This window comes from Aspergillus sclerotioniger, assembly GCF_003184525.1.
Source record: "Aspergillus sclerotioniger CBS 115572 chromosome Unknown BO94scaffold_7, whole genome shotgun sequence".
Taxonomy (NCBI): Eukaryota; Fungi; Ascomycota; class Eurotiomycetes; order Eurotiales; family Aspergillaceae; genus Aspergillus; species Aspergillus sclerotioniger.
The window spans coordinates 359420-379260 of NW_020290997.1; the positions used below are offsets into that span (position 1 = coordinate 359420).

Below are 19841 nucleotides of genomic sequence, written 5' to 3' on the forward strand. Positions count from 1 at the left end.
AAAACGATCTCGGGGACGACAAAAGCAACCCCCGCCCAAGACACCGGAATTACTCACTGAACTCTGGACTGAGATAGGATCCTATCTCACACGTCATGAGCACCTTCGGCTGGTGCTGGTGAACAAACGGTTCTATGAGGTCTTTAGCCCAGTTCTCTATCGCGAAGTTGACCTCTATGTGGTTCAGTACCACCACGTGGAACATGTTGGGAGGGTTTCTATAAACGACCTTCCTCTACGCCGATTCACTCAGGCAGTCATCGAAAACCCACGCCTAGCATCGTTTTTACACTGTTTGAATCTGCGTGTCGCTCAAACTGGCTACGGCTTGCACAACAGGTCAAAGTTGGCTGTTCACCCCGAGGACTCCTACCGAGAGTCCCTCCTTCCACAAGATTCCACCGAGCAAGACCAAGAGATATATAAAAAATGGAAACTAAAGCTTTATTCTTGTTCTAATCAGGAGGAAGCCTGGCTGAGTCTTCTACTTGTTCGTCTGAAGAACTTGGAGATTCTTTGTTTCAAACCAAGTTGGTATTATGCACGAATCATCAAGAAGAGTTACTGGAGTACAAACTTCATTTCTCAAGTCCTGAAATGGGCGGCAGATCCTAGGACGGATGTCTTAAAGAAACTCAGAGATATCACGGTTGGGTCGGGCCTGTTGCAATGCGTATATAAACGTTACTGGAATCAACTGATGCCTTTCGTCAAGTTAGCGTCTCTGCGCAGGCTTTCGTTACATAACGTTGCCAGTTTTAGTGACGAAATGCTACCACCAATTATACTACTGAATTAAAAGAGGTCCACATTGATGGGGCTCATGGTCATATGCCTGAAATCCCACAATTTCTAGCTATGTGCCCCAAGCTCGAGGTTTTCAGGTGTTATCAACACCGTCCCGAATGGGACCTTTTTCGCCATTTTCCTGGACAAGCCAGGTCTATAAAAGCATCGGGCTTCTATGCGCCCCTTGATAAAGCCAGGGCTACGCTGAGACATATCGCAATCGGATATCTAGGCTTTCGTTGCGATCAAGTTCACAGATATGCCGATTGTTATGAACCAAACTTACTTGGGGATTTATCTGATTTTCCTGTTTTGGAAAGGCTCGAGATGAGAGTGAGCAATCTTGTGGTTTTGAATCCCATATTCCATACGCCTTTGGCAACTCTTTGGAAACTTCTTCCAAGATCGTTGAAATTCCTGGAGATTAAGGATTGTCTGATCCGGTCATTGAAACTGCTCTGCGATCAATTGGAAGAGCTAGCCAGTCACAAAGAGAAGGAGCTACCCAATCTGAAAGCACTAACCATACGACTCTCCCCTCATGAAGACGGACCTGACGGAAAATGTTATCGGTCTACAGAAACTTAACGGGACATAAACCATTCTCTTGGGCATGATACCTTGTGTCAGATTGATATGTTGAAAAGGAAGTTTTCCAAGTTGGGGGTGGAATGCACTTTTGTTTTTTCTGAGGATTTTCGAAGGGTGCATCCTATCTCTGCGAATTATAAAAGATTGGGGTTTCTGGACTTTATGTTTTGGAGAATTCCCGGGTGGCGATGAACAGATATCAGTGAGGCTTAATAGACAGTTATGTTATGCGCTAGAGCTTGCTATTGAACATAACTAAATCAGATAGTCAATATCCACAGTACACAGTACCTCCATTGCCCTCCAACTAGTAATCCCAATACAACCTGTCCTTCTGCTCCTTCTCGTTAAATCCTAAAACCCTATTCCGCACACATGCCAACTCATGCAACTCTCCCACATCACCCACCATCACTCACTCACCTTCAACCCATTGACCCCCAAATTTCACAGCCTGCATCCCTCCCCCACCTGCATCCCCTCTCGCCACCCGAACCGACCCCCCACCACTCAACTCAAACACCTCCCTCCTCTCCAATCCCCTATTACCAACCATCACCCCTCCAGCCTCCACAACCGGCATCCCATCTATCTCCGACACCAGATCACCATTCCCTGCATTCACATCATCCTTCCCATCTATCCCTCTCTGTAAAATACCTCCCTCCCTTATCCTCTTCCTCTTCCTCCATCTCCAACACCACAAACCACCAACCACCACAAACATCAAAAGACCACCTACCCCAACCCCAACTCCAATACCCACTTTCGCTCCCGTCGACAGCCCCGTTTCCCCAATGCCTAAATTAGGTTCCATCGGCACGGGGTTAACCATTGTTGAGAGAATCCGTGTTTCTGTTACTGTGATGAGCATCCATGGTTGGGTTGGTGTGGGGAAAGTGGCAGCGGAGGAGGACATGGAGGCGGAGGTGTAAGGGGTGGTGATGGATGTTGTTATCTCTGGGTCGAGCGGTGGGGGGTTGGGGTGTTGGGTGCTGCTGGATACTCGGGACTGGTAGATTGTTGTTACGGTGGAGTAGATTGTTAGGGTTGTGGTAGGTTCGTTGTTGTTGTCGGTGCGGGGGTGGAGGTCGGGTGGAGGTCGGGGTGGAGGGAGGATAGTGGCGTGGGTTTGGTGGGCCTAGGTTTGAAACATAGGTGCTAGATGGATTTAAATGAGTTGGCACCATGATCAGGGGATTACATTTCTGGGTGTGATGGCAGTGTACTGGTTGGTTCTTAGAAGCAGATGTTTGAGGTTGTTGAGCTTTATGTGGAGGATCAAACACGGTGATGAGAGTGGTTACTGCGGGAAGAGGTACTGGATGGAGTGTTGTAGGCTCATTGCTTGGGAGCATTCGTTTGCATTTTAGATGCTAGGTGAGCAGAATTGAAGGATTTCTGGACAGGGGAAAGAGAAGAGGGTGACCTGTGTTATCTACTTTGCTAGCTGGGTGATGTTTCCAATCGTCCTGGAATCAGGGCGGCCAATGCGAGATCTGTCTCTACTGTCCACCAAATCTGATAAATTGGAATGTACATTTTCCGTTCAAATGCGATTATTAATGTGCTCTGAGAACCATAGCCACATCTCTATAGTCCGGGGAAGTTGGTCAATTATCATCTGTTGAAAATGGGGCAAGTGGATACAGATATCGACATGGGCAAGCTGCCATTGGCACGGCACAAGGTGATGGGTCCGTGGACCATGGGCTGGTTTTAAATGCTCCAGTTTCCCCACCCACAATGCGATCAACATCATTCAACTAAACCCTCTAATTATGAGAGTCATGCCTGATACTAACCAGAACAGTCAATCTAAAAGTTCAATTCTGAAATCATGACATCAGAGAGAACATTCCTAGGCAGTCCCGGAGGAATCCCGACCTGACAACATCTCCTCCCGGACTCTCCGCGGACTCTCCGGCCCACACATCCTCTCCGGTCGCATCTACACTATAAAACATCCATCATCCCAATTCCACAACCATCAATCACAACCATCATTCCACAATCCAACCCAGCGAAGCCAAAAAAATGCCACCCCCCACCCCCCTAATAATCGGCAGCGGTATCGCGGGCCCCATCCTCGCCATCTTGCTAAAACGCAAAGGCTACCATCCTCTCGTCTTCGAAAAAGTCCCCGCCCTAGGAGACGCCGGCGCATCCCTAATGCTGATGCCGAATGGGTACCCCATCCCCATCCCTAAATTCCCCCAATTAACCACCACTAACCTCTGAACCAAACAGAATGAAAATCCTCAACCTCATAACCCCCACCACCACCTTGTTATCCACCCGCAACCCCTTAACCACCCTCTGGCACGGCACTGCCTCCGGGGACACCACTCTGGGGGAATCGAATCTACCCAGTACCTATACGGAGAGATATACCCAGCCGGCGATGGGGATTAAGCGGACGGAATTGAACCTTCATTTGAAGGAATTGCTCGTTGAGAATGGGATTCCGTTGTATGAGGGGTATAATCTTTGCAACTTTGACGAAGATGAAGAATTAAAGACAGTGATGGCGTATTTTACAAACGGGGAAAGGGTAACAGGGTCGTTTTTGGTCGGGTGTGATGGAATCAAGTCTTCCACCAGAAGAATCCTACTTTCTCGACAGGGCGTGAGCGAAGGAGACCCCGTGTTTACAGGTTTACTGCAAGTTGCGGGGATTTCGAGGGGGGATTTAGGCGGGATGTTGGGGGAGAGAGGGGTGGGAGGACTGAGTAATTGGTATGGGGAGGGGGTGCATGTTGTTGGGTATCCGGTCTCTTCTTCCTCTGGGAGTGGTGATGGGGAGATGTCCTGGGCTGTGACGTTAGCAGGCACCGAGGTGGAAGAGACATGGAAGGCTGTTTCTGATGGAGAGGAGATGGAGAGGCGAAAGGCGATGTTGAGGGAGAAGTTAGTGGGGTTTGAACCAGGGTTATTGGAGATGGTGGAGAGAGCAAATCGCATCATTTCCTATGGATTGTTTGATCGTGCCGAGGTGGCAGCCGAGCAGTGGTTTTCCTCCCGGGCAGTGTTGGTGGGTGATGCGGCGCATCCGACCAGTCCGCATTTGGGGCAGGGGGGGAATCAGGCTTTGTGAGTTTTCTTCTCCTCTTTCTTTTGTGGATGGTGATGGTGGGGTGGAGTGCTGATGTTTGCAGGGAGGATTGTTATCATTTGAGTCGATTGCTGCCGGATGTGAGTGAGGGGGCGGTGGTGGACGGCTTGGAGGACATCTTTGGGGAGTTTGCCCGGTTGAGACAGCCACATACGGCGGCGTTGGTCAAACAGGCTCGGCATTTGGGAGAGCAGCGCGTGGTGCTGGGGGGTCCGGAGCGTTGTCGAGAGCGCGATGCTGGGATTGTTGCGGCTTGGAGTGATCAGGAGGCTGTGGCTGAGGGATTGGATCGTTTGTTTAGGGAGCCGTTTTAGGGCATTCTTGGGATGGTTGAGGGCTGCGGATTTGGGGGTGTGGTATTTGAGGCGTTTGGTTTGCAGGCATGTAACAATAGACTTGCTGGAATAATTGATAGAGCTATACATGTACCTGAATGCATTATACAGATACATCATGCTGCTGCATCTATAAAACAGTCTGATACAGTCTCTCCTCATCCAGAGCAGAACTCTCCCGCTCATCCAGCCACACCCCCACAAAGCGAACCACCTCTTCATGCACGCTAATAATCTCCTTTGGTACTTCCTCCCCATTCTTGATCTCCTGTCCCGACAACCCGTTCTGATCCCAGTGATGCACCGCACCCCGAACATCATCCCAGACATCCGCTGCAGGAATATCCAGCATAATCACCGGCTCGCTATCGGTCGAGTTTCGGCTCTCCCAGTCGACACCATCCGCCAGCGGTGTCGCATCGCGCCACGGGTCTGCAAGTCCGCCGATGATCGCTACCCGCGGGTAGGAAAAGTTGAACCCGCCGTATTGATTGATCCGTTGGACGTCTGGAGGCGTGGAAATGCCGAATTGACTGGCGCAGAATGAGGAGAGGTAAGGAATGTCGAGAAGACGCGAGATCAGTGGCTTGATCGTAGCAGGAACGGAGGAACCGGTGGTAAAATAACCCCATTCAACACAGACTTGGTACGACCAGCTGGTGTCGGAGCTCTTGGTGAGGGGCTGCGGGGTGGTAAAGTCCGCCGTGCTGGACGAAGATTCCGAGGATGTGTTGGCAAACACCCCCGAGGTATTCAAGAATCCGATCCAATTCAGGAAATTCGTCACGAGGGTGGTGTTGGACGGGCTGTAGCCTGCAATCTCGATCAATTGCTTCACGGAAGTAGAGATCGGATCGGTCGTTGTGGGGTACAGCAGCTGCGAATCGGTGATGTTGTTGCAAAAGGCGCGGAAGAGAGGCGTTCCGACAGCTTTGTCCCAGTTACGAGATTGGAATGAATCAAGGCCGTAGGACAGATACGAGACAAAATTCTGGTTTTTGAGACTAGGGGCGGTGCCTCCAAAGGCGGACTTGAGCTGCACAGCCAAGCTAGTATTATCGGCGTGACTGATGAGAATCTGGTCCACGATGTCGACCGACGTCTGCAGAGCAGAGATGCATTGCGCCGGACCGTACAGTCGGATCGGCTCGTAGTATTCCCAATAATCAATAATGGCTTCGGTGACCCCGGATGACGACACCGCGCCCCAGTATACCTCGGGATACAGCTTCCGGAGGAAGGCAACAAAGGCACCGGCGTAGGAGCCGCCATAGGCGATCCACGGGGTGGTGGCTGCCGTGAGATCGAGGTCCTCGAGTCCGGGAAAGACAACGTTGGAGGCAAAGTAGGCGTAATCGGCCATTGCCTGCTCGGTAGTCAAGAAGCGGATGTTCTCGGTGGTGAGGTTAGCGAACGGGTAGCTCTCCCCGTAGTACCGGTGCTCCAGGATGAGGCCAACTCCGTGGTAGGCTGCGGCCAGCTGGGTGACCACGCCCTGCGAGAGAAAAGGAATGCGATCGTTGCCATCTGTTTCACCAGCCGCGATCACAAAAACCGGACCTCCTGGGCGGTAATGGGTGGTGTCGAGCCAGTAGCGCAGACCAAAGGTGGCATTGGTGTGCGGCTCATAGCGGGATTCATTGTGGAAGTGGTCAATAGGCACGGAAAGATTGTACACGGGGAAGGTGGCAGATTGCGCCTCGAAAGACGGTTGACTGAGCTGGCTGAGGTGGTGCAAATGTGGCAGCCGCTGCTCCAAAGGGCTGGAATCCAGGGCTACACTCGAGGCAATCAGGGTCCCCAGTAGGGACAGCGACAGGAACATGGTGGCGTGCATCGTGATGAAGAATGGGGCCCCACGATTAATTTATCTACCCTTGACCCGCGGGAAGGGAGCTTTATCTAATCCGAAATTACCAATCAGGCTGTGGCAGGCCGGCAACTCGTCCTGGCAACTCGACGGCCGATCTGCTGATCCGTCGGTCCCCGACGGGGCTGGTTAGCCGAGAGGCTGCATCACGACATGGCACATCACAGAGTCGTGATTCATGTTATTGTTATTAATCGTCATAAGTCTTCTGCTATTTTCCAACAGATCGCAATCTGTTTCATTGCAGATGTAAGGATTATGGATCCTCGAAGTGTTCCCAGGAATATATATATGGACTGCTGGTGCATTCAGTCCTCGTCATTATATACACATCACGTACACCGCTACTCAATTCCTCACCTCGGTCCTGATGCCTCATGACAGATCCACTCGAGGGCCGGTAAAGTTCTTTCGTCCATCCACCACCCACTGCACCGCGGAGATGATGACAATGATCGCAAAGGCGACAATGCAGTAGTCTACACCTATCAGCACTATCACACACCTCAATCAGGGAGTCTCACTCATGTTGTTACCCGTAACGGGTCGGTCGGGTGGGAACAGAAACAAAACAGTGGTGAGAGCGATATACGAGAGCGAAATCTACGCCGTCAGCACGTATCACATCCAGCACACCGGGATACATACGATATCGATCACCCATCCAATGGCATTAGGAATCTTCCATTTCCGATCGGGCAGAGTCCTTCGTCCCCGCAGGCAATTCACGGCGATCGGCATGGCATAGGACAGATCCAGTGCGACCACCGAGGCCGAGACGATCGCATTGAAGGCACTGCTGGATCCCAGATAGATGCATCCAAAAATGATCACCACAACGGACGTCAACATCAGCGCGTTGAGGGGCAGTCCCAGCCTGGGATGCACGCGCGCGAAAAACTTGGATGCGGGGAGACCTCCATCTCTGTGCGACATTAGCCTCGTCTATCGGAGGGTCGGACTGCATACCTGGCAAATGCAAAGATCATCCGGCTACTCGTTGTCATGACGCTGAGTGTCGCAAACAACAAACACACGAGCGGCAACCTATTTTCGTCAGCTTATCATCCAGCAGCGAGTGATAACCATACATGAGCAGACAGATTCCTCCCGCCCGGTTATTCGTCGCGTGGATGAGGATTTCCAGCAGGGGCCCGGCACTCGAGCTGACCACATCGTCCATGTTGCCCGCGACGAACAAAAGGACAATCAGGAAGATGGCGCCCGTGAAGGTGCCGATGCCGACACACACCACCATGATCTTGGGTCCTTTGATCGAGGGTTGCGGGATTTCTACATCGGTCAACATCGGATCTTATAATCCGCTCAGGGTAATACCTTCGATCATATGGGCCACCGCGTCCTGTTCAGGTCAGATGGGTACTGAATAGTTATATGGTAGGCTTACAAATGCAGTAACTCCGAGTCCTCCTTGAAGAAGCTGTATCTGTTAGCATTATCCAAAGGGAGAAGAGATGTGGCTCACCCCCAGCATCCAAGCCACTCCATCAGGCCCTGTCCGTCATTAGATGCGTCCTATTCTCAATAAGCAACAAACTTACAGCCGGTTTGGTTGACAAAATCACAAAACACAAAGCTATATGCATGGTCAGCATGGGCCGCCAAACACACGGCAGACATACTAGGCGGAGTTGAAATCCGGGGCGGCACAAGCCAACACCGTGATGCAGATAAGCACAAAACCCCCGATGGACCAGGTAACTGTCCCGGTTAATGACCCGCTCTTCTTTTTGCTGCAACAACTTACACGCTCCGCGGTAGATGATCGGCAAAACCGAGTTCATAAATGCATTGACGACAAATGCAAGCAGAGTATATCCCACGTAGATGAGAAACTCTTGCCAGCGTTGCCAAGCAAAGTCCTGTCTGTCATCAGCATCAGAACCGCTGTCGGAGGAGCAGACTCACGGGATACACAGCTGACACGATCCCTGCAATCAATTCGCAGGAAAGGAGGGCATTGGTGGCCACCAAAGCAACCTGGCTGGTTAGTAATGATCAGACTATTCTGCGGGGACATACCCATCCCGCCACATTAATCCATCCGGTCACCCAAGACAAGACGGGAACCCATTTTGGCCAGGATACTATGGATGTTAGTGTCGTCCGGGACTGGGATATTCCTACGTACTCGCTGCTGATGGTTAGTACGGCCACGCATCCAGGCTTCGGGAACATACCGGCTACCCAATGATATTGACCTCCCGCTCTGAGTCATCCGTCAATACGATGCTGCCATCCATCTCATTTGTCTCCCACTCACGTTGGATAAGCTGACAGGAACTCTGCTAGCGAGACAGCAATGCACATGTTGCAGAACCCCGCCGTCACCAACCCTGGGAGGATCAGCACCCAATCGAGAAGACAGTTCAATAGTACCCACCCCAGACAACACTAGTGCTTCCTCCGGAAGGCAAGCTGAGCGATAAACTCGCGGACAGGGCTGTCCAAGACTATCGGCATATTGTGAGCACGTGTCTCGATTGGATGTACTGCAGTACGCACGTTAAGCACCGCAAAAGCCAGCCCGAGCATGGATCTAATTTCGGGTCAATAGGGCTCCGCGGGGCAATCCGGAGCCGGACCTACAAGGTGGAAAAGTTCCGTTGCAACTCCTGCTTGTGGCCCATCTCGGCCAACTGGACGTCATCCTCGGGGCCATCTTGAGTGATTTTCTTTTCCTCCATGGTGATAATCGGAGAGGTGTAAACGGGGTATTTTTCAGAGGACTCGTTGCGACATGAGGTTGCTGGCGGGTTAAATCGCGAGAGGGGCAATCGTGGCCCGCAGTGACCGGGAGAGACTATGGATCGAAGTGGAATGTCCAACCTCATGCGGGGAAGCTTAAGCTGCGACGAGCCTGTCAACGCTCGATGAGCTGCCAAAATTGATCCATCGGGAACGGCCCCAGGCACCGGTTCATTTCGGCGGGGATGCCTTATCTCCTTATCTCCCAGGCTGCTATCTATCGGCCGCGTCCACCAATCAGCAACTGCTTCCGCCTCACCCGCCTGGACATTCCTGTCTGGTATGGTCAATGAACATCCCTTGTTGCCCGGTCTGCTTATCGCCTTTCAGATCCATTCCAAGGAGGCTCACGTGCCCCGGGCTGCTGCCAAGCCAGCCTGTCCCGATCACAAGGCGTCCGCCAGCCCTTCACCGGTCATCCCAGCCGTTCCGTGCAGACACACTATTGATTGTTGCTTTTGCCCCTTGGAACATGCCCGGCTATTTGAGCTGGCCCATGTCCGGCTGACCGTGGTCACCCAGGTCCTGTCCTGGGCTGTTTTAACCCCGTCTTCACCTGGGTGGTATTCCTACTCTTGTGAATCTACGAGCATAGCAAACAGTCCATTTAATGCAGAGAATATATATCGTCCACTTCCGCTCCTCGTAGACCGAGCACCATGCATACGCATTCTCCCGCCTTCTCATTATACGCCCTTTTAGCAACCATCTTCCTTTGCTCATGCTCCGCTTATGTTGCCCAGACACCACTTAGCGATGACAGATGTACCGATACCACCGTGGCCATCTTGTAGGGTCCCCACGATTACGCTTGATTAGGGTCTGACATTGACAGGGGGGGTGGCATGGCCGGCGTTGCGGCTGCAGTAGGTGCACCCCTGTTGCCCTAAAGCCCTAGCTCACTGCCACAGCAAGCCTTGTCCAATGCATCCATCGACGACTTCGTCATCCTCGAGTACCGCGACACCCTAGGCGGCCGGGTCTGGCATACCGACTTCGGAAAAGATAAGCACGGCAAGCCGTATGTGGTCGAGTTGGGGGCGAACTGGGTATGACACCTGCACTATCGTACTGACGTCAACCTCACCATCAACAGCTCCAAGGGCTCGGCTCTGAAGCAACTGAGAATCCGGTCTGGGCACTGGCCAAAAAGTACAACCTCCAGAATACCTACTCCAACTACAGTTCCATCCGAACCTACAATGAAACCGGCTACACCGACTTCCGTCACCTGCTGGACGTCTACGCCGAAGCATACCAGATCGCCGCCCGCGATGCCGGCCGGATCCTGACGCAGAACCTCCAAGACCAAACCGCACGCACCGGCCTCGCTCTCGCCGGCTGGCGACCGCGCAAGAATGATATGGCAGCACAAGCGGTGGAATGGTGGAGTTGGGGTATGATTTAAGAGGGGGAGACCCAACCCTTGCCTGTTCCGGAGGTCGCGCCATCCCATCAACTAACGGACGCATAGACTGGGAAGACGCCTTTACGCCCGAGACCAGCTCGCTCGTCTTTGGAATCGCCGGGGAAAACCTCACCTTCAACCAGTTCGGCAAAGCCAACCATCTGGTCCTCGATCCCCGGGGCTACAGCACCATCATCGAGAACGAAGCCGCCACTTTCCTCAACCCTGTCCACGATTCACGCCTCCGACTCAGCACACCCGTCACCAGTATCGAACACTCCGCCAACGGCGTGACCATCCACAACAAAGACGGCACTTGTATCCGAGCAGCCTATGCCATCTGCACCTTTTCCCTGGGCGTGCTTCAGAACAAAGCCGTGACCTTCCACCCCGAGCTTCCCCGGTGGAAACAGACCGCGATCGAGAAATTCAACATGGGCACCTACATCAAAATCTTCATGCAGTTCGAAGAGACCTTCTGGCCCAACGACACCCAATTCTTCCTGTATGCCTCGCCAACCACCCGCGGCTACTACCCGGTATTCCAGTCCCTCTCAACAGAGAACTTCCTCCCCGGATCCAACATCCTCTTCGCGACCGTCGTCGACGAACAAGCCTATCGTGTCGAACGGCAATCCCTCGACCAGACCAAAGACCAAATCCTCGAGGTCCTCCGTGATATGTTCCCCGACAAACGTATCCCCGAACCCACGGCCTTCACCTATCCCCGCTGGTCCGACGAGCCCTGGGCGTATGGCAGCTATTCCAACTGGCCAGCAGGAACAACTCTCGAGATGCATCAGAATCTGCGCGCCAACACGGGTCGATTGTGGTTCGCGGGGGAGGCGACAAGCGCGCCGTATTTCGGGTTCCTGCACGGCGCGTGGTTTGAGGGACGTGAGGCGGGCGAGAACGTGGCGGCGCTGCTGCAGGATCGGTGTGCGACGCTACATGGTGTGGAAACGTGCGGGGATCGGATGTTTTATGATCCGTTGAATGGGACAACGCCGCTGGATGCGTATAGTGGGTTGAATGGATGGCCGGTGAGTAGTACGCAGTTGTAGTGTGCGGCGTGGCGGGTGAGATTTTCTTTGACACATATTATAATGAAATTGCTTCATTTAATGATTAGGTTGCCAGTTTTATATCAATTGGCCTGCTGGCCCAATGGTAAGGCGCTTGACTACGGATCAAGAGATTGCAGGTTCGAATCCTGCGTAGGTCATTTTTTGATTTTTGGGGTGGTTGTTGTTGGTCTTACGTCATCGGGTGCAACACCATCATCACAGGGTTTTATATCAATTACCTCAAGCTGGATTAGATCGATCGCTGTGACCAGCATTCATTTTTTAAGAAAACATTAGACGCTTGATAACATCGGCAGCTTAACATTAAGCAAATAGAACAGTATATTCACACCAAAAATCATGGTGACGCGTTGTTGGCTTCCCCCAAGTTCCAATTAGGGCTTACAGGAGACATCGAAAAACTTCAAGCATACCCAATGGCAGCAACAAGCTACAAAACCAGCTGTTGGAAGCTCTTCTTCCCGTACTTACGCAGGTACAAAACACTGCTAGGAATCCTGCCCAGCTAACCAAGTCTAGAAACTCTTCGTCAAGCCAGGAGCTAGTTTGGGGCCGCCCCCAATTCTCACCATCCACGCGAGCTTCCATTTGCTCTTCAGCACCACCGTCCTCCAACGCAGCCACAATGCGTTTCATCTGTGTAAACAGTCGAGCAATTATTCTATGCCCCTTTATTTGCGTAACAAGGCTGATCCCCCTTACCAACATGACCAATGCAGGAACCAGATCATCCCCTGTTCACCTCTCCTGCGTTTGAAGTTCTCACATCCATCCATCTGCCACCTCTCTTCTCCTCTTCTTCACAACAAAACCTCCACTGCACGCAGCCATGGCAGCACCACGCTCCCACTCATCCATCCTCCCCATCCTCCTCCTCGCTCTCACCCTCACCCCCTTCACCACCGCCCAACTCACCCTCGACACCACCGACCCCCAAACCACCGCCTCTCCCTCCGTCGAAACCGTCTCCTTCATCGACGCCAGCGGCATCCCCATCACCACGGCCTCGGCCCTAGACAACAACGCCTGGTACATCCCTCTCACAGGCCCAGCTCCCTCCCCAACCGGCGCCTCCTGGGGCGCCCAAGTGCAATACAACGATGACCTAGCCGAAATGCTCCCCATCGCCTTTGGCACCACCTCCACCAGCAGCAGCACAGCAACAATCCTTTCCGCCAGCGGCCCAACGACCCAATCCGGATCCCTCGAACTCTCCCTCCCCCTCCCAACCTCCAACACCTTCCTCCTCGGCAAAGACACCTCCTTAACCATCACAACCACCGAATCCAACTCCACCCTCTCCACCCTCCCCGTGGGCATAAACCTCGGCTTCGCCAACCACTGGAACGGATCCCTCGTGCTAGGCGGAAATTATGACTCGAACAGAATCTACAACGAACCGCACTGGCAAACTACCCCCGAAACCTCCTCGGGAAACAGCAGCTTCATCACAACCGGAATCCAGGATATCTCGGCCGTGACGATAAACCTCTTCTCCATCCCCAACACCACCACCCCCACCACATCGTATCCATTCGGCTCTTCATCCATCGAATCAAGCACGTCCGCTATCCCAGCTATTCTCAACTTCACGTCCGAAACTATCTCCGTTCCTGACTCTACCTACTGCGGTAGAAACATCAGCATAATATTCAACCCCACGGAGGAAGCATACCCCGAATTCGACATTCCTGTTTGGGGGGACTTGATTCCGGAGGGAAGCAGATGTGAGGTGAATAGCAAAGGGAAGTTTGTGCTAGGGAGGCCGTTCTTTCAAGCGGCGTATCTGTATGTTTCCGCCGAGGGGGATGTGTATTTTAGTTCGGTTACTAGGGAGAATGTTGGTGTGAGTCCGAGGGGGTTTGATTTGCATGTTAGGTTGTCGCAGGTCGTGGAGGGGACGGATATGGGTGTTAATGGCACGGGGACGGGTGGGAATGGGACGAGTGTGGGGGGGAAGGTGAGTGGGAAGAGTGGGAAGGGGGTGTGACTTCGGGGGCGGGGGTGGGTGCTGAGAGAGGGGTCTGGGGGTCGTGATGGCGGTGGTTGGGGCTGGGTTGGTGGTTAGTGGGTTGTGAGGGGGTGAATGGATAGATAGGGATATTTTTGTATTATACTTCGATTCTTGGGATCTGCTGTTGTGGTGGGTTCTGGTGTTTTTATACTGGGTATGGTTTGGTTTGGTTTGACTATACCCGTGTTTATTCTTTCGATATGATATGTGTGATTAATAGTGATTTATGTTTACTCTGGGTGATCAATTCCGTGCTTTGACATGTCTATTAGAATTTAAAGCAGTATCGTATCAAGTAAGATCCAATAGTGACGGCGTGCTTAAAGTTGATTTGATGTCCGTGGTATTAGATAGAAAGAAAGTAGATCGGCATAAAGTAGAAGAAACAACTAGGGCTCAAATAGTGATGGTATCCTAATTAAGGAATATTCCGGGTTCTGTTGGAACCTACTTAGTATTCACCTTGGAATTGTTCCACTAGCCGAGGGGTATCTCTTTTGGTCTAGTTGGGAAATTCCATCAGATTCTACCTAATGGTCAATTTTAGAGTGCGGCTGATCGTAAAATTAGGCCAGCTCACCAATTAGGTAAAGCTCACAGCCTGATGTTGATAGATAACTCTGGATTATCAAAGCCAAATCTACCCCCCTCCCGGAAAAAATTGAGTTATTATCTCACTTTACGTCGTTATGTTGATGGACCCTACATGTTGCCGGGCTGGATCAGTGCTGACTTGGAGGTAAATTAAGCTGACTACTCCCCGTAAATTAACTAATTAACGTTATCTTTGTATTTGCTTAGAAATAAACCCTTTGCTTGATAATCCACCGAGACGCCCCCCCGGATCGACAGGTCCCCTCCAACCCCCTCCAACCCCAAAGCCACAACACCCACTGCCCAAACCCCCTCACATCCAAGCTATAATTAACCACCCGACAAGGCTACGCACACACACAGCCATGCCCTCCACAAGGCTAGCTGAAAACAATCCTACCACCGCTGACACCGAATCCTGAGGTTCATCCGCAGCCCCACACCCCAACCAACCAGGATCGTTAGCAGTTATTATCTACGCGAGCCAGCCAATCAGCACCCCCCGCCCCATGACCCTGATCAGAGCCATGTGGATCGGAATCAAGCCTTCAAAGTGACAGCCACCACCCTAGTCTCGCACTAGAAGATACATCCCTGCTAGTAGGAAAGATGCGTGAGGCTGAGAGTGTCAGCACACAATGATACCAAGTGTTAAAAAGGTGAGTTGCTCCTCTAAACTGATTTTTCACTGTCATTGTCTTGTGCTTCAACTAGGGTTTGATTTCATCCACCTTTCAATATGCGTGTCTGGCGTACCCTGCTTTTAGCGGGGTGTGTATCGGCGATTGAGTTCAATATCACCAAAACGGGTATTTCCCCCCCTAGTACCTCCCCCACATAATCAAGAAAGGGCTTGGATGCTAACAGTATACCCCACAGACACAATCAAAACCGCCGCAACCACCGAACTCACCAACCTCCTCACTGACGCCAACTTCAACGGCACCATCAACCCAATCTACTCTACCGGCTACCCAGAGGGCATGCTCTACACATCGCTAATCTCCTACTGGAACGCCACCGGCAACACCACCTACAACGACAAGATCATCGAGCGCATGCACAACCAATCCGAAGGCATCTACAGCGGCGTCTGGGTGGAGATCGAAGTCCTGACCAGCGACTTCGTCTCCTGGGGTCTGGCTGCCATCGCTGCCGCGGAGGTGGATTTCCCAGGGAGTCCGACGAACTCGTCGTGGTTGGCCTGGGCGAAGAAAGTCGCGTATACGCTTGATCTGATGATTGATCAAGGCTCCGTGTGCAATGGGGGGTTGTATGATGATGAGAGCGACGAACATGGAACGCAATTCGATTGGTTTGATAACGGGGCGTATTTTCAGCTTGCGGCGAGGATTGCCGCCGCTAGCTCGGGGTCGGATCAGGGTACGTATGCGGAGTATGCGGCTAGTGCGTGGTCGTGGAGTGAGAAGAATGGGATGGTGAATACGACGGATTGGTCGGTTAGTGAGCTGGTGTCGAATCGGACGGCGAATGCGAGTTGTGTGGCTGTCGATACGTCGCGGTGGTCTTGGGCGTATGGCTTGTATTTGAGTGGGGCGGCGCATATGTATCATGCTGTGAGTATTCCATCCCGTTATTATATGGGGTGGGGGAGATGGCTAATGGAAGCAGACCAAGTCGGATGTGTGGATGACCCGGACCGAGGGGTTACTTAACAGCACTCTGGACACATTCTTCATCAACAACATCATGGTCGAAGTGGGCTTTGACAGTTCCAGTCTGGGAACGGCAGAGCAATCCACGCTGTCTGCCTACCCTTTCAAGGGATTCCTGGCGTTGTGCCTTGCGTCCGTGGCAAACCTAATGCCGGACTTGGCGGACCGCATTGTGCCCTTACTGCAGGACACGGCCGTGGCTGTGGCGGAGCAATGCGATGGCACGAGTAACCACACTGTCTGTGGATCGGATTGGGGGAGTAGCACGTATAACAACGATTCATCGTTTGAGAATACCTGGAATGCGGCCAATATTTTCACCTCCAAGCTGCTGGCCCCGGAGACGAGCAAATCCGGGAATACCACCAGCAGCAGCGGGAACTCGAAGAGTGGCGATGCTTCGAAAAAGACCAAGAGTGAGAAGGGCATTTCAAAGGCTGTTATCGCTGGTGCCGTGGTTGCGGCCGCGGCGGGCGTGGCGTTGATCCTTGCAGGCATTCTCTTTGCCTTGAAGAGGAATCAAAGGAGGATTCCGGTTCCGACGAGGGAGCCGTATGAGCCGTATTATTCGGCTCAAGGACGAGGTCCGGTCGAGATGGCGCAGGGGAGATATGTTCCTGAGATGGGTAATGGGATGACGACGGAACTTCCGGGCCAGGTTAGGTATGATCCTCATGAGATGGAGTCGGTTGCGGTGTCGGAGGTGGGAGGCTATGGCCGTGGGTCGCGATATGAGATGGGATGATAAATGCTTTTGATTGATGGTTTATAGTGTGGTATTAGATTATGTCGTGAGAAATAGTACATGCGCCTTCCTAACACCGCAAGCAGATAAATACAAGTATTGGATATTATAACATGAGTAGCCCTATTCCACATTTCTGACTTTTATCATCTAAGTCTACCTCCCCTTTTTTTCTCTACCATTAATTAAACACTGTATATCAGCTAAGGTCAAATATTCTGACTATCAAATGTATCAGCGGATACTCGCAAACTAGGAAGGAAATCTCGGTCCAACGGTAGGACAAAGCACCAAGACTGAGAGGACATACTCCAGCTCTTCGAGAAAGTTGAAAATTGCGTGACAGTGAGCAGAGTCTGTTGACTCGAACGCCTCAAAGCCGGTAAGGTAAGTCGAGGGTAATGGTTCGATTGTCTGCTGTGTGTGCATTGCATCCATGCGGACCGCGGTGTGCTCCAAGAGATAAGGGCTGTAGCTTCGAATCCATCGCTCGTCACGAGCAAACTGGCACTGTTGGACCTGCTCTTCGAAGTGTACTCGGCATTTTCTTTTCTTGTTCCACGGCTGAGGAGAATTGAGGAGAATCTAGTAAAGAGATTAATTAGCGTTGGTTCGGGAAGATGGGCGTGGTTAACTCACGCTGGGGACTGATTGGATGGTTATATTCCACACTCGGCCGAGCAGCGACTGATGCTTCGTAAATGCGTCCGGTATTGTGGGGAAATCTTGCATCTCCCATGTGCTCGGCTTTCTCTTCAAGGATGGCTTTCTGGGGCTCTGCGTCGATGGCGAACCGCAGGGTGTGGTGTTGTTGCTGCTGGACTTCAACGGACCGTAAAACCAGGTAATGTCACTATCCTTGTCCCTGCGCTTGGTCAGAGCTGCAACCACATTATCAACCGGGGGACTTACCAAGCGATGATGCCGCTGGTGTCCGTACGGACCGGCTTGATGACAACCACGCCCTCCAGAGAGCATTTTCGAATCGACATCTGACAAGACTTCGCTGGTCGATCTTACGGACGTGTTTCCTGGTAGCCCACATGTCCTCGTATGTCCAAGCATGTGCGAGATAATCCACATTGACTTTGGCATCTTCCTCGATGACGATATCATCACGAACAGCTGATTGTGGGCGGATCATTGTCGCGTCTGACAAGAGTAAGACTGGAATGGCAGTGGCAATTGAACGACAGTCAGCGATCACCGCAATGGAATTCGTCAAAGCGATCAGAAATCATCAGGCAACTGAATCCCTATTATACGGCACGAATTCAAAACATCCGAGGCTTCCTTCTAGATGGCAAAGTCGAGATACCTCATCACTATATGAATCCGCACAACTGATAGACACCTCGACCTGTCATACCGACAGCCCCCTCAGAATACGGGCTATTCCCCACGCGTGATATAACAACCCTCACTGATTGGAGAACCACAACTAGATAGACCCCGATCGAGACAGCTCCCCGGTTGCGGAGCGGTGGATTCATGGTGCACGCAGTGGGTTACAGTGGCCCAGCCGCCCGGGACGGCCGAGTTACCGAGATGGGGAAAACGACATGACAGCTGCTCGCCACCGGGGCCAACGAGCGTGTGAATCGAGGGGCTGCAACCATGGGGTGACATCTGCCATGTATAAGGGCACGCGTTCGGCTGCGAAGGTTTCCCAGCCAACCAGCGGGCGCCCTGGGTGGCCGGAAAAGTCAGCCGCCCAATCAGCAACCCGGCCTCACATACTACAGCAGCCACACGTTGGAATATGCTCGGCTGCCAGACGTCCGGCCGGTGGAGAAGCTCGGGCTTTGCACAGGAGGATTCTAGACCGATCGGAAATTCCCGATGTCTTTACTACGAGGTCGGCCCCTCTCCCTGTCAACCAGAACCACTGTTTCGGGCTGGCCGCTACCAAACATTCCCTATCTCCCCATGAATCATGAGTCTTCTTGGAATGCTTGGCATTGAGGAACTCCTGTGGCTGTAAGCCCATCCATTATTGTCGAGGCGGTTCATGGCTCGAGGGTTTTTCTCGTGGAATGTTCCCCGTTTGTAAACAGCGAGGGCTATATGAAGCAAGGCATGGGGCCAAATCCCGGTGCTCAAGCCTTCGTGTCTTCTATCTATTCCTCAAAATGCCTTGGTCGCTGAAGAAATCTCTGAACTTGATTGGTCGTGGCCAGGAGCCGCTTTCATTCTCTCTTGCTTCTAGCCCTATTCTTTGCAAAAGTACATCGTGTGTGACAGATCTCAATACCAAATTCATCTTGTCAGATCGCACCGAAGAAGAAGCTCGTTGGTTTCAATTTGAGCATGATCGCAATTCGGAAGAGTGTATGAAGGAGCAGGCTGAGTTGTGTCTTCCGTGCTGCCACCATACACAAGACAACCACCCCGGAATGAATGATGGTCCTTTGGACGAAAAGGCCCGGCATGCTCTGGAAGCATATTCAAACCCTTTTGATGAATATCGTTTCCTAAAACGGAGGTTGTCGACGTTGACGCATTCTCCGCGAAGTGATGAGGCTGCATAGCTCTATTCCTTCCTCGACAGGCGCTGTTTTGAGAACGAACTCGACGGTGATGGGGTGGTCTCTACAACTATGCACAGGATCTCTGGAGGTGGATGACAAGGAGGTTTGAAGAGAAGCATGTGAGGAGGATATTATACATACTGAAAATTCTTGCATACTATACCTACATGAAAGCATCAGTGTCACTTCTTTCTTGTTGTCGCATTCATGCAAGGAGTTTGGGATATGAAAGGTCGAGCACAGTAGAGGCGCAGGGGAAATATTAGACATGCTTTGAAGGCGGGTTCATGGGTCTGCGGAATACATGCCATGCAAA

At 52.0% G+C, this 19841-nt stretch overlaps 9 protein-coding genes and 1 non-coding gene across 10 annotated transcripts; 6 read left to right on the top strand and 4 right to left on the bottom strand.

The window, feature by feature from the left end:
* Window positions 1-1687: 1687 nt before the first annotated feature.
* On the bottom strand, window positions 1688-2738 carry BO94DRAFT_544116 (uncharacterized protein; the record flags this gene model as incomplete). Its single annotated transcript, XM_025613167.1, has 3 exons — window positions 1688-1734; window positions 1804-2521; window positions 2568-2738. The coding sequence occupies 3 exons, from the start codon at window positions 2736-2738 to the stop codon at window positions 1688-1690; spliced, it is 936 nt and encodes a 311-aa protein (XP_025469828.1).
* A 395-nt stretch (window positions 2739-3133) lies between these two features.
* BO94DRAFT_573279 (FAD-dependent oxidoreductase) lies at window positions 3134-4809 on the top strand (the record flags this gene model as incomplete). The annotated part of the gene is made up of 3 exons (XM_025614960.1): window positions 3134-3569; window positions 3631-4473; window positions 4539-4809. Exons 1-3 carry the CDS (start codon window positions 3418-3420, stop codon window positions 4807-4809), a joined length of 1266 nt encoding a protein of 421 aa, XP_025469829.1. The 5' UTR covers window positions 3134-3417.
* Window positions 4810-4960: 151 nt separating this feature from the next.
* On the bottom strand, window positions 4961-6655 carry BO94DRAFT_554630 (putative extracelular serine carboxypeptidase; the record flags this gene model as incomplete). The annotated part of the gene is made up of 1 exon (XM_025613731.1): window positions 4961-6655. The coding sequence occupies one exon, from the start codon at window positions 6653-6655 to the stop codon at window positions 4961-4963; it is 1695 nt and encodes a 564-aa protein (XP_025469830.1).
* Window positions 6656-6924: 269 nt separating this feature from the next.
* On the bottom strand, window positions 6925-9638 carry BO94DRAFT_532855 (amino acid permease). The gene is made up of 18 exons (XM_025611209.1): window positions 9311-9638; window positions 9227-9260; window positions 9105-9174; window positions 8985-9057; window positions 8890-8930; window positions 8744-8808; window positions 8630-8701; window positions 8469-8583; window positions 8344-8422; window positions 8263-8297; window positions 8187-8215; window positions 8109-8141; window positions 8039-8063; window positions 7792-7993; window positions 7670-7747; window positions 7349-7625; window positions 7225-7303; window positions 6925-7179 (listed from the first exon to the last, which is right to left on the bottom strand). Exons 1-18 carry the CDS (start codon window positions 9553-9555, stop codon window positions 7076-7078), a joined length of 1656 nt encoding a protein of 551 aa, XP_025469831.1. The 5' UTR covers window positions 9556-9638; the 3' UTR covers window positions 6925-7075.
* A 361-nt stretch (window positions 9639-9999) lies between these two features.
* On the top strand, window positions 10000-12278 carry BO94DRAFT_512001 (putative flavin containing polyamine oxidase). The gene is made up of 5 exons (XM_025609790.1): window positions 10000-10259; window positions 10305-10335; window positions 10381-10518; window positions 10566-10866; window positions 10944-12278. Exons 1-5 carry the CDS (start codon window positions 10129-10131, stop codon window positions 11939-11941), a joined length of 1599 nt encoding a protein of 532 aa, XP_025469832.1. The 5' UTR covers window positions 10000-10128; the 3' UTR covers window positions 11942-12278.
* On the top strand, window positions 12031-12102 carry BO94DRAFT_t103. Its single transcript has one exon. It is a non-coding gene; the product is annotated as a tRNA-Arg (tRNA).
* A 516-nt stretch (window positions 12279-12794) lies between the features above and the next one.
* BO94DRAFT_622263 (uncharacterized protein) lies at window positions 12795-13955 on the top strand (the record flags this gene model as incomplete). The annotated part of the gene is made up of 1 exon (XM_025617062.1): window positions 12795-13955. The coding sequence occupies one exon, from the start codon at window positions 12795-12797 to the stop codon at window positions 13953-13955; it is 1161 nt and encodes a 386-aa protein (XP_025469833.1).
* A 911-nt stretch (window positions 13956-14866) lies between these two features.
* On the top strand, window positions 14867-17097 carry BO94DRAFT_487579 (glycoside hydrolase family 76 protein). The gene is made up of 3 exons (XM_025609042.1): window positions 14867-15382; window positions 15453-16150; window positions 16206-17097. Exons 1-3 carry the CDS (start codon window positions 15313-15315, stop codon window positions 16992-16994), a joined length of 1557 nt encoding a protein of 518 aa, XP_025469834.1. The 5' UTR covers window positions 14867-15312; the 3' UTR covers window positions 16995-17097.
* Window positions 17098-17246: 149 nt separating this feature from the next.
* Window positions 17247-18138, bottom strand: BO94DRAFT_512011 (uncharacterized protein; the record flags this gene model as incomplete). Its single annotated transcript, XM_025609791.1, has 3 exons — window positions 17247-17579; window positions 17634-17859; window positions 17903-18138. The coding sequence occupies 3 exons, from the start codon at window positions 18136-18138 to the stop codon at window positions 17247-17249; spliced, it is 795 nt and encodes a 264-aa protein (XP_025469835.1).
* A 779-nt stretch (window positions 18139-18917) lies between these two features.
* On the top strand, window positions 18918-19764 carry BO94DRAFT_532859 (uncharacterized protein). The gene has a single exon (XM_025611210.1). The coding sequence runs from the start codon at window positions 19127-19129 to the stop codon at window positions 19523-19525; it is 399 nt and encodes a 132-aa protein (XP_025469836.1). The 5' UTR covers window positions 18918-19126; the 3' UTR covers window positions 19526-19764.
* The last annotated feature ends 77 nt before the right edge of the window (window positions 19765-19841 follow it).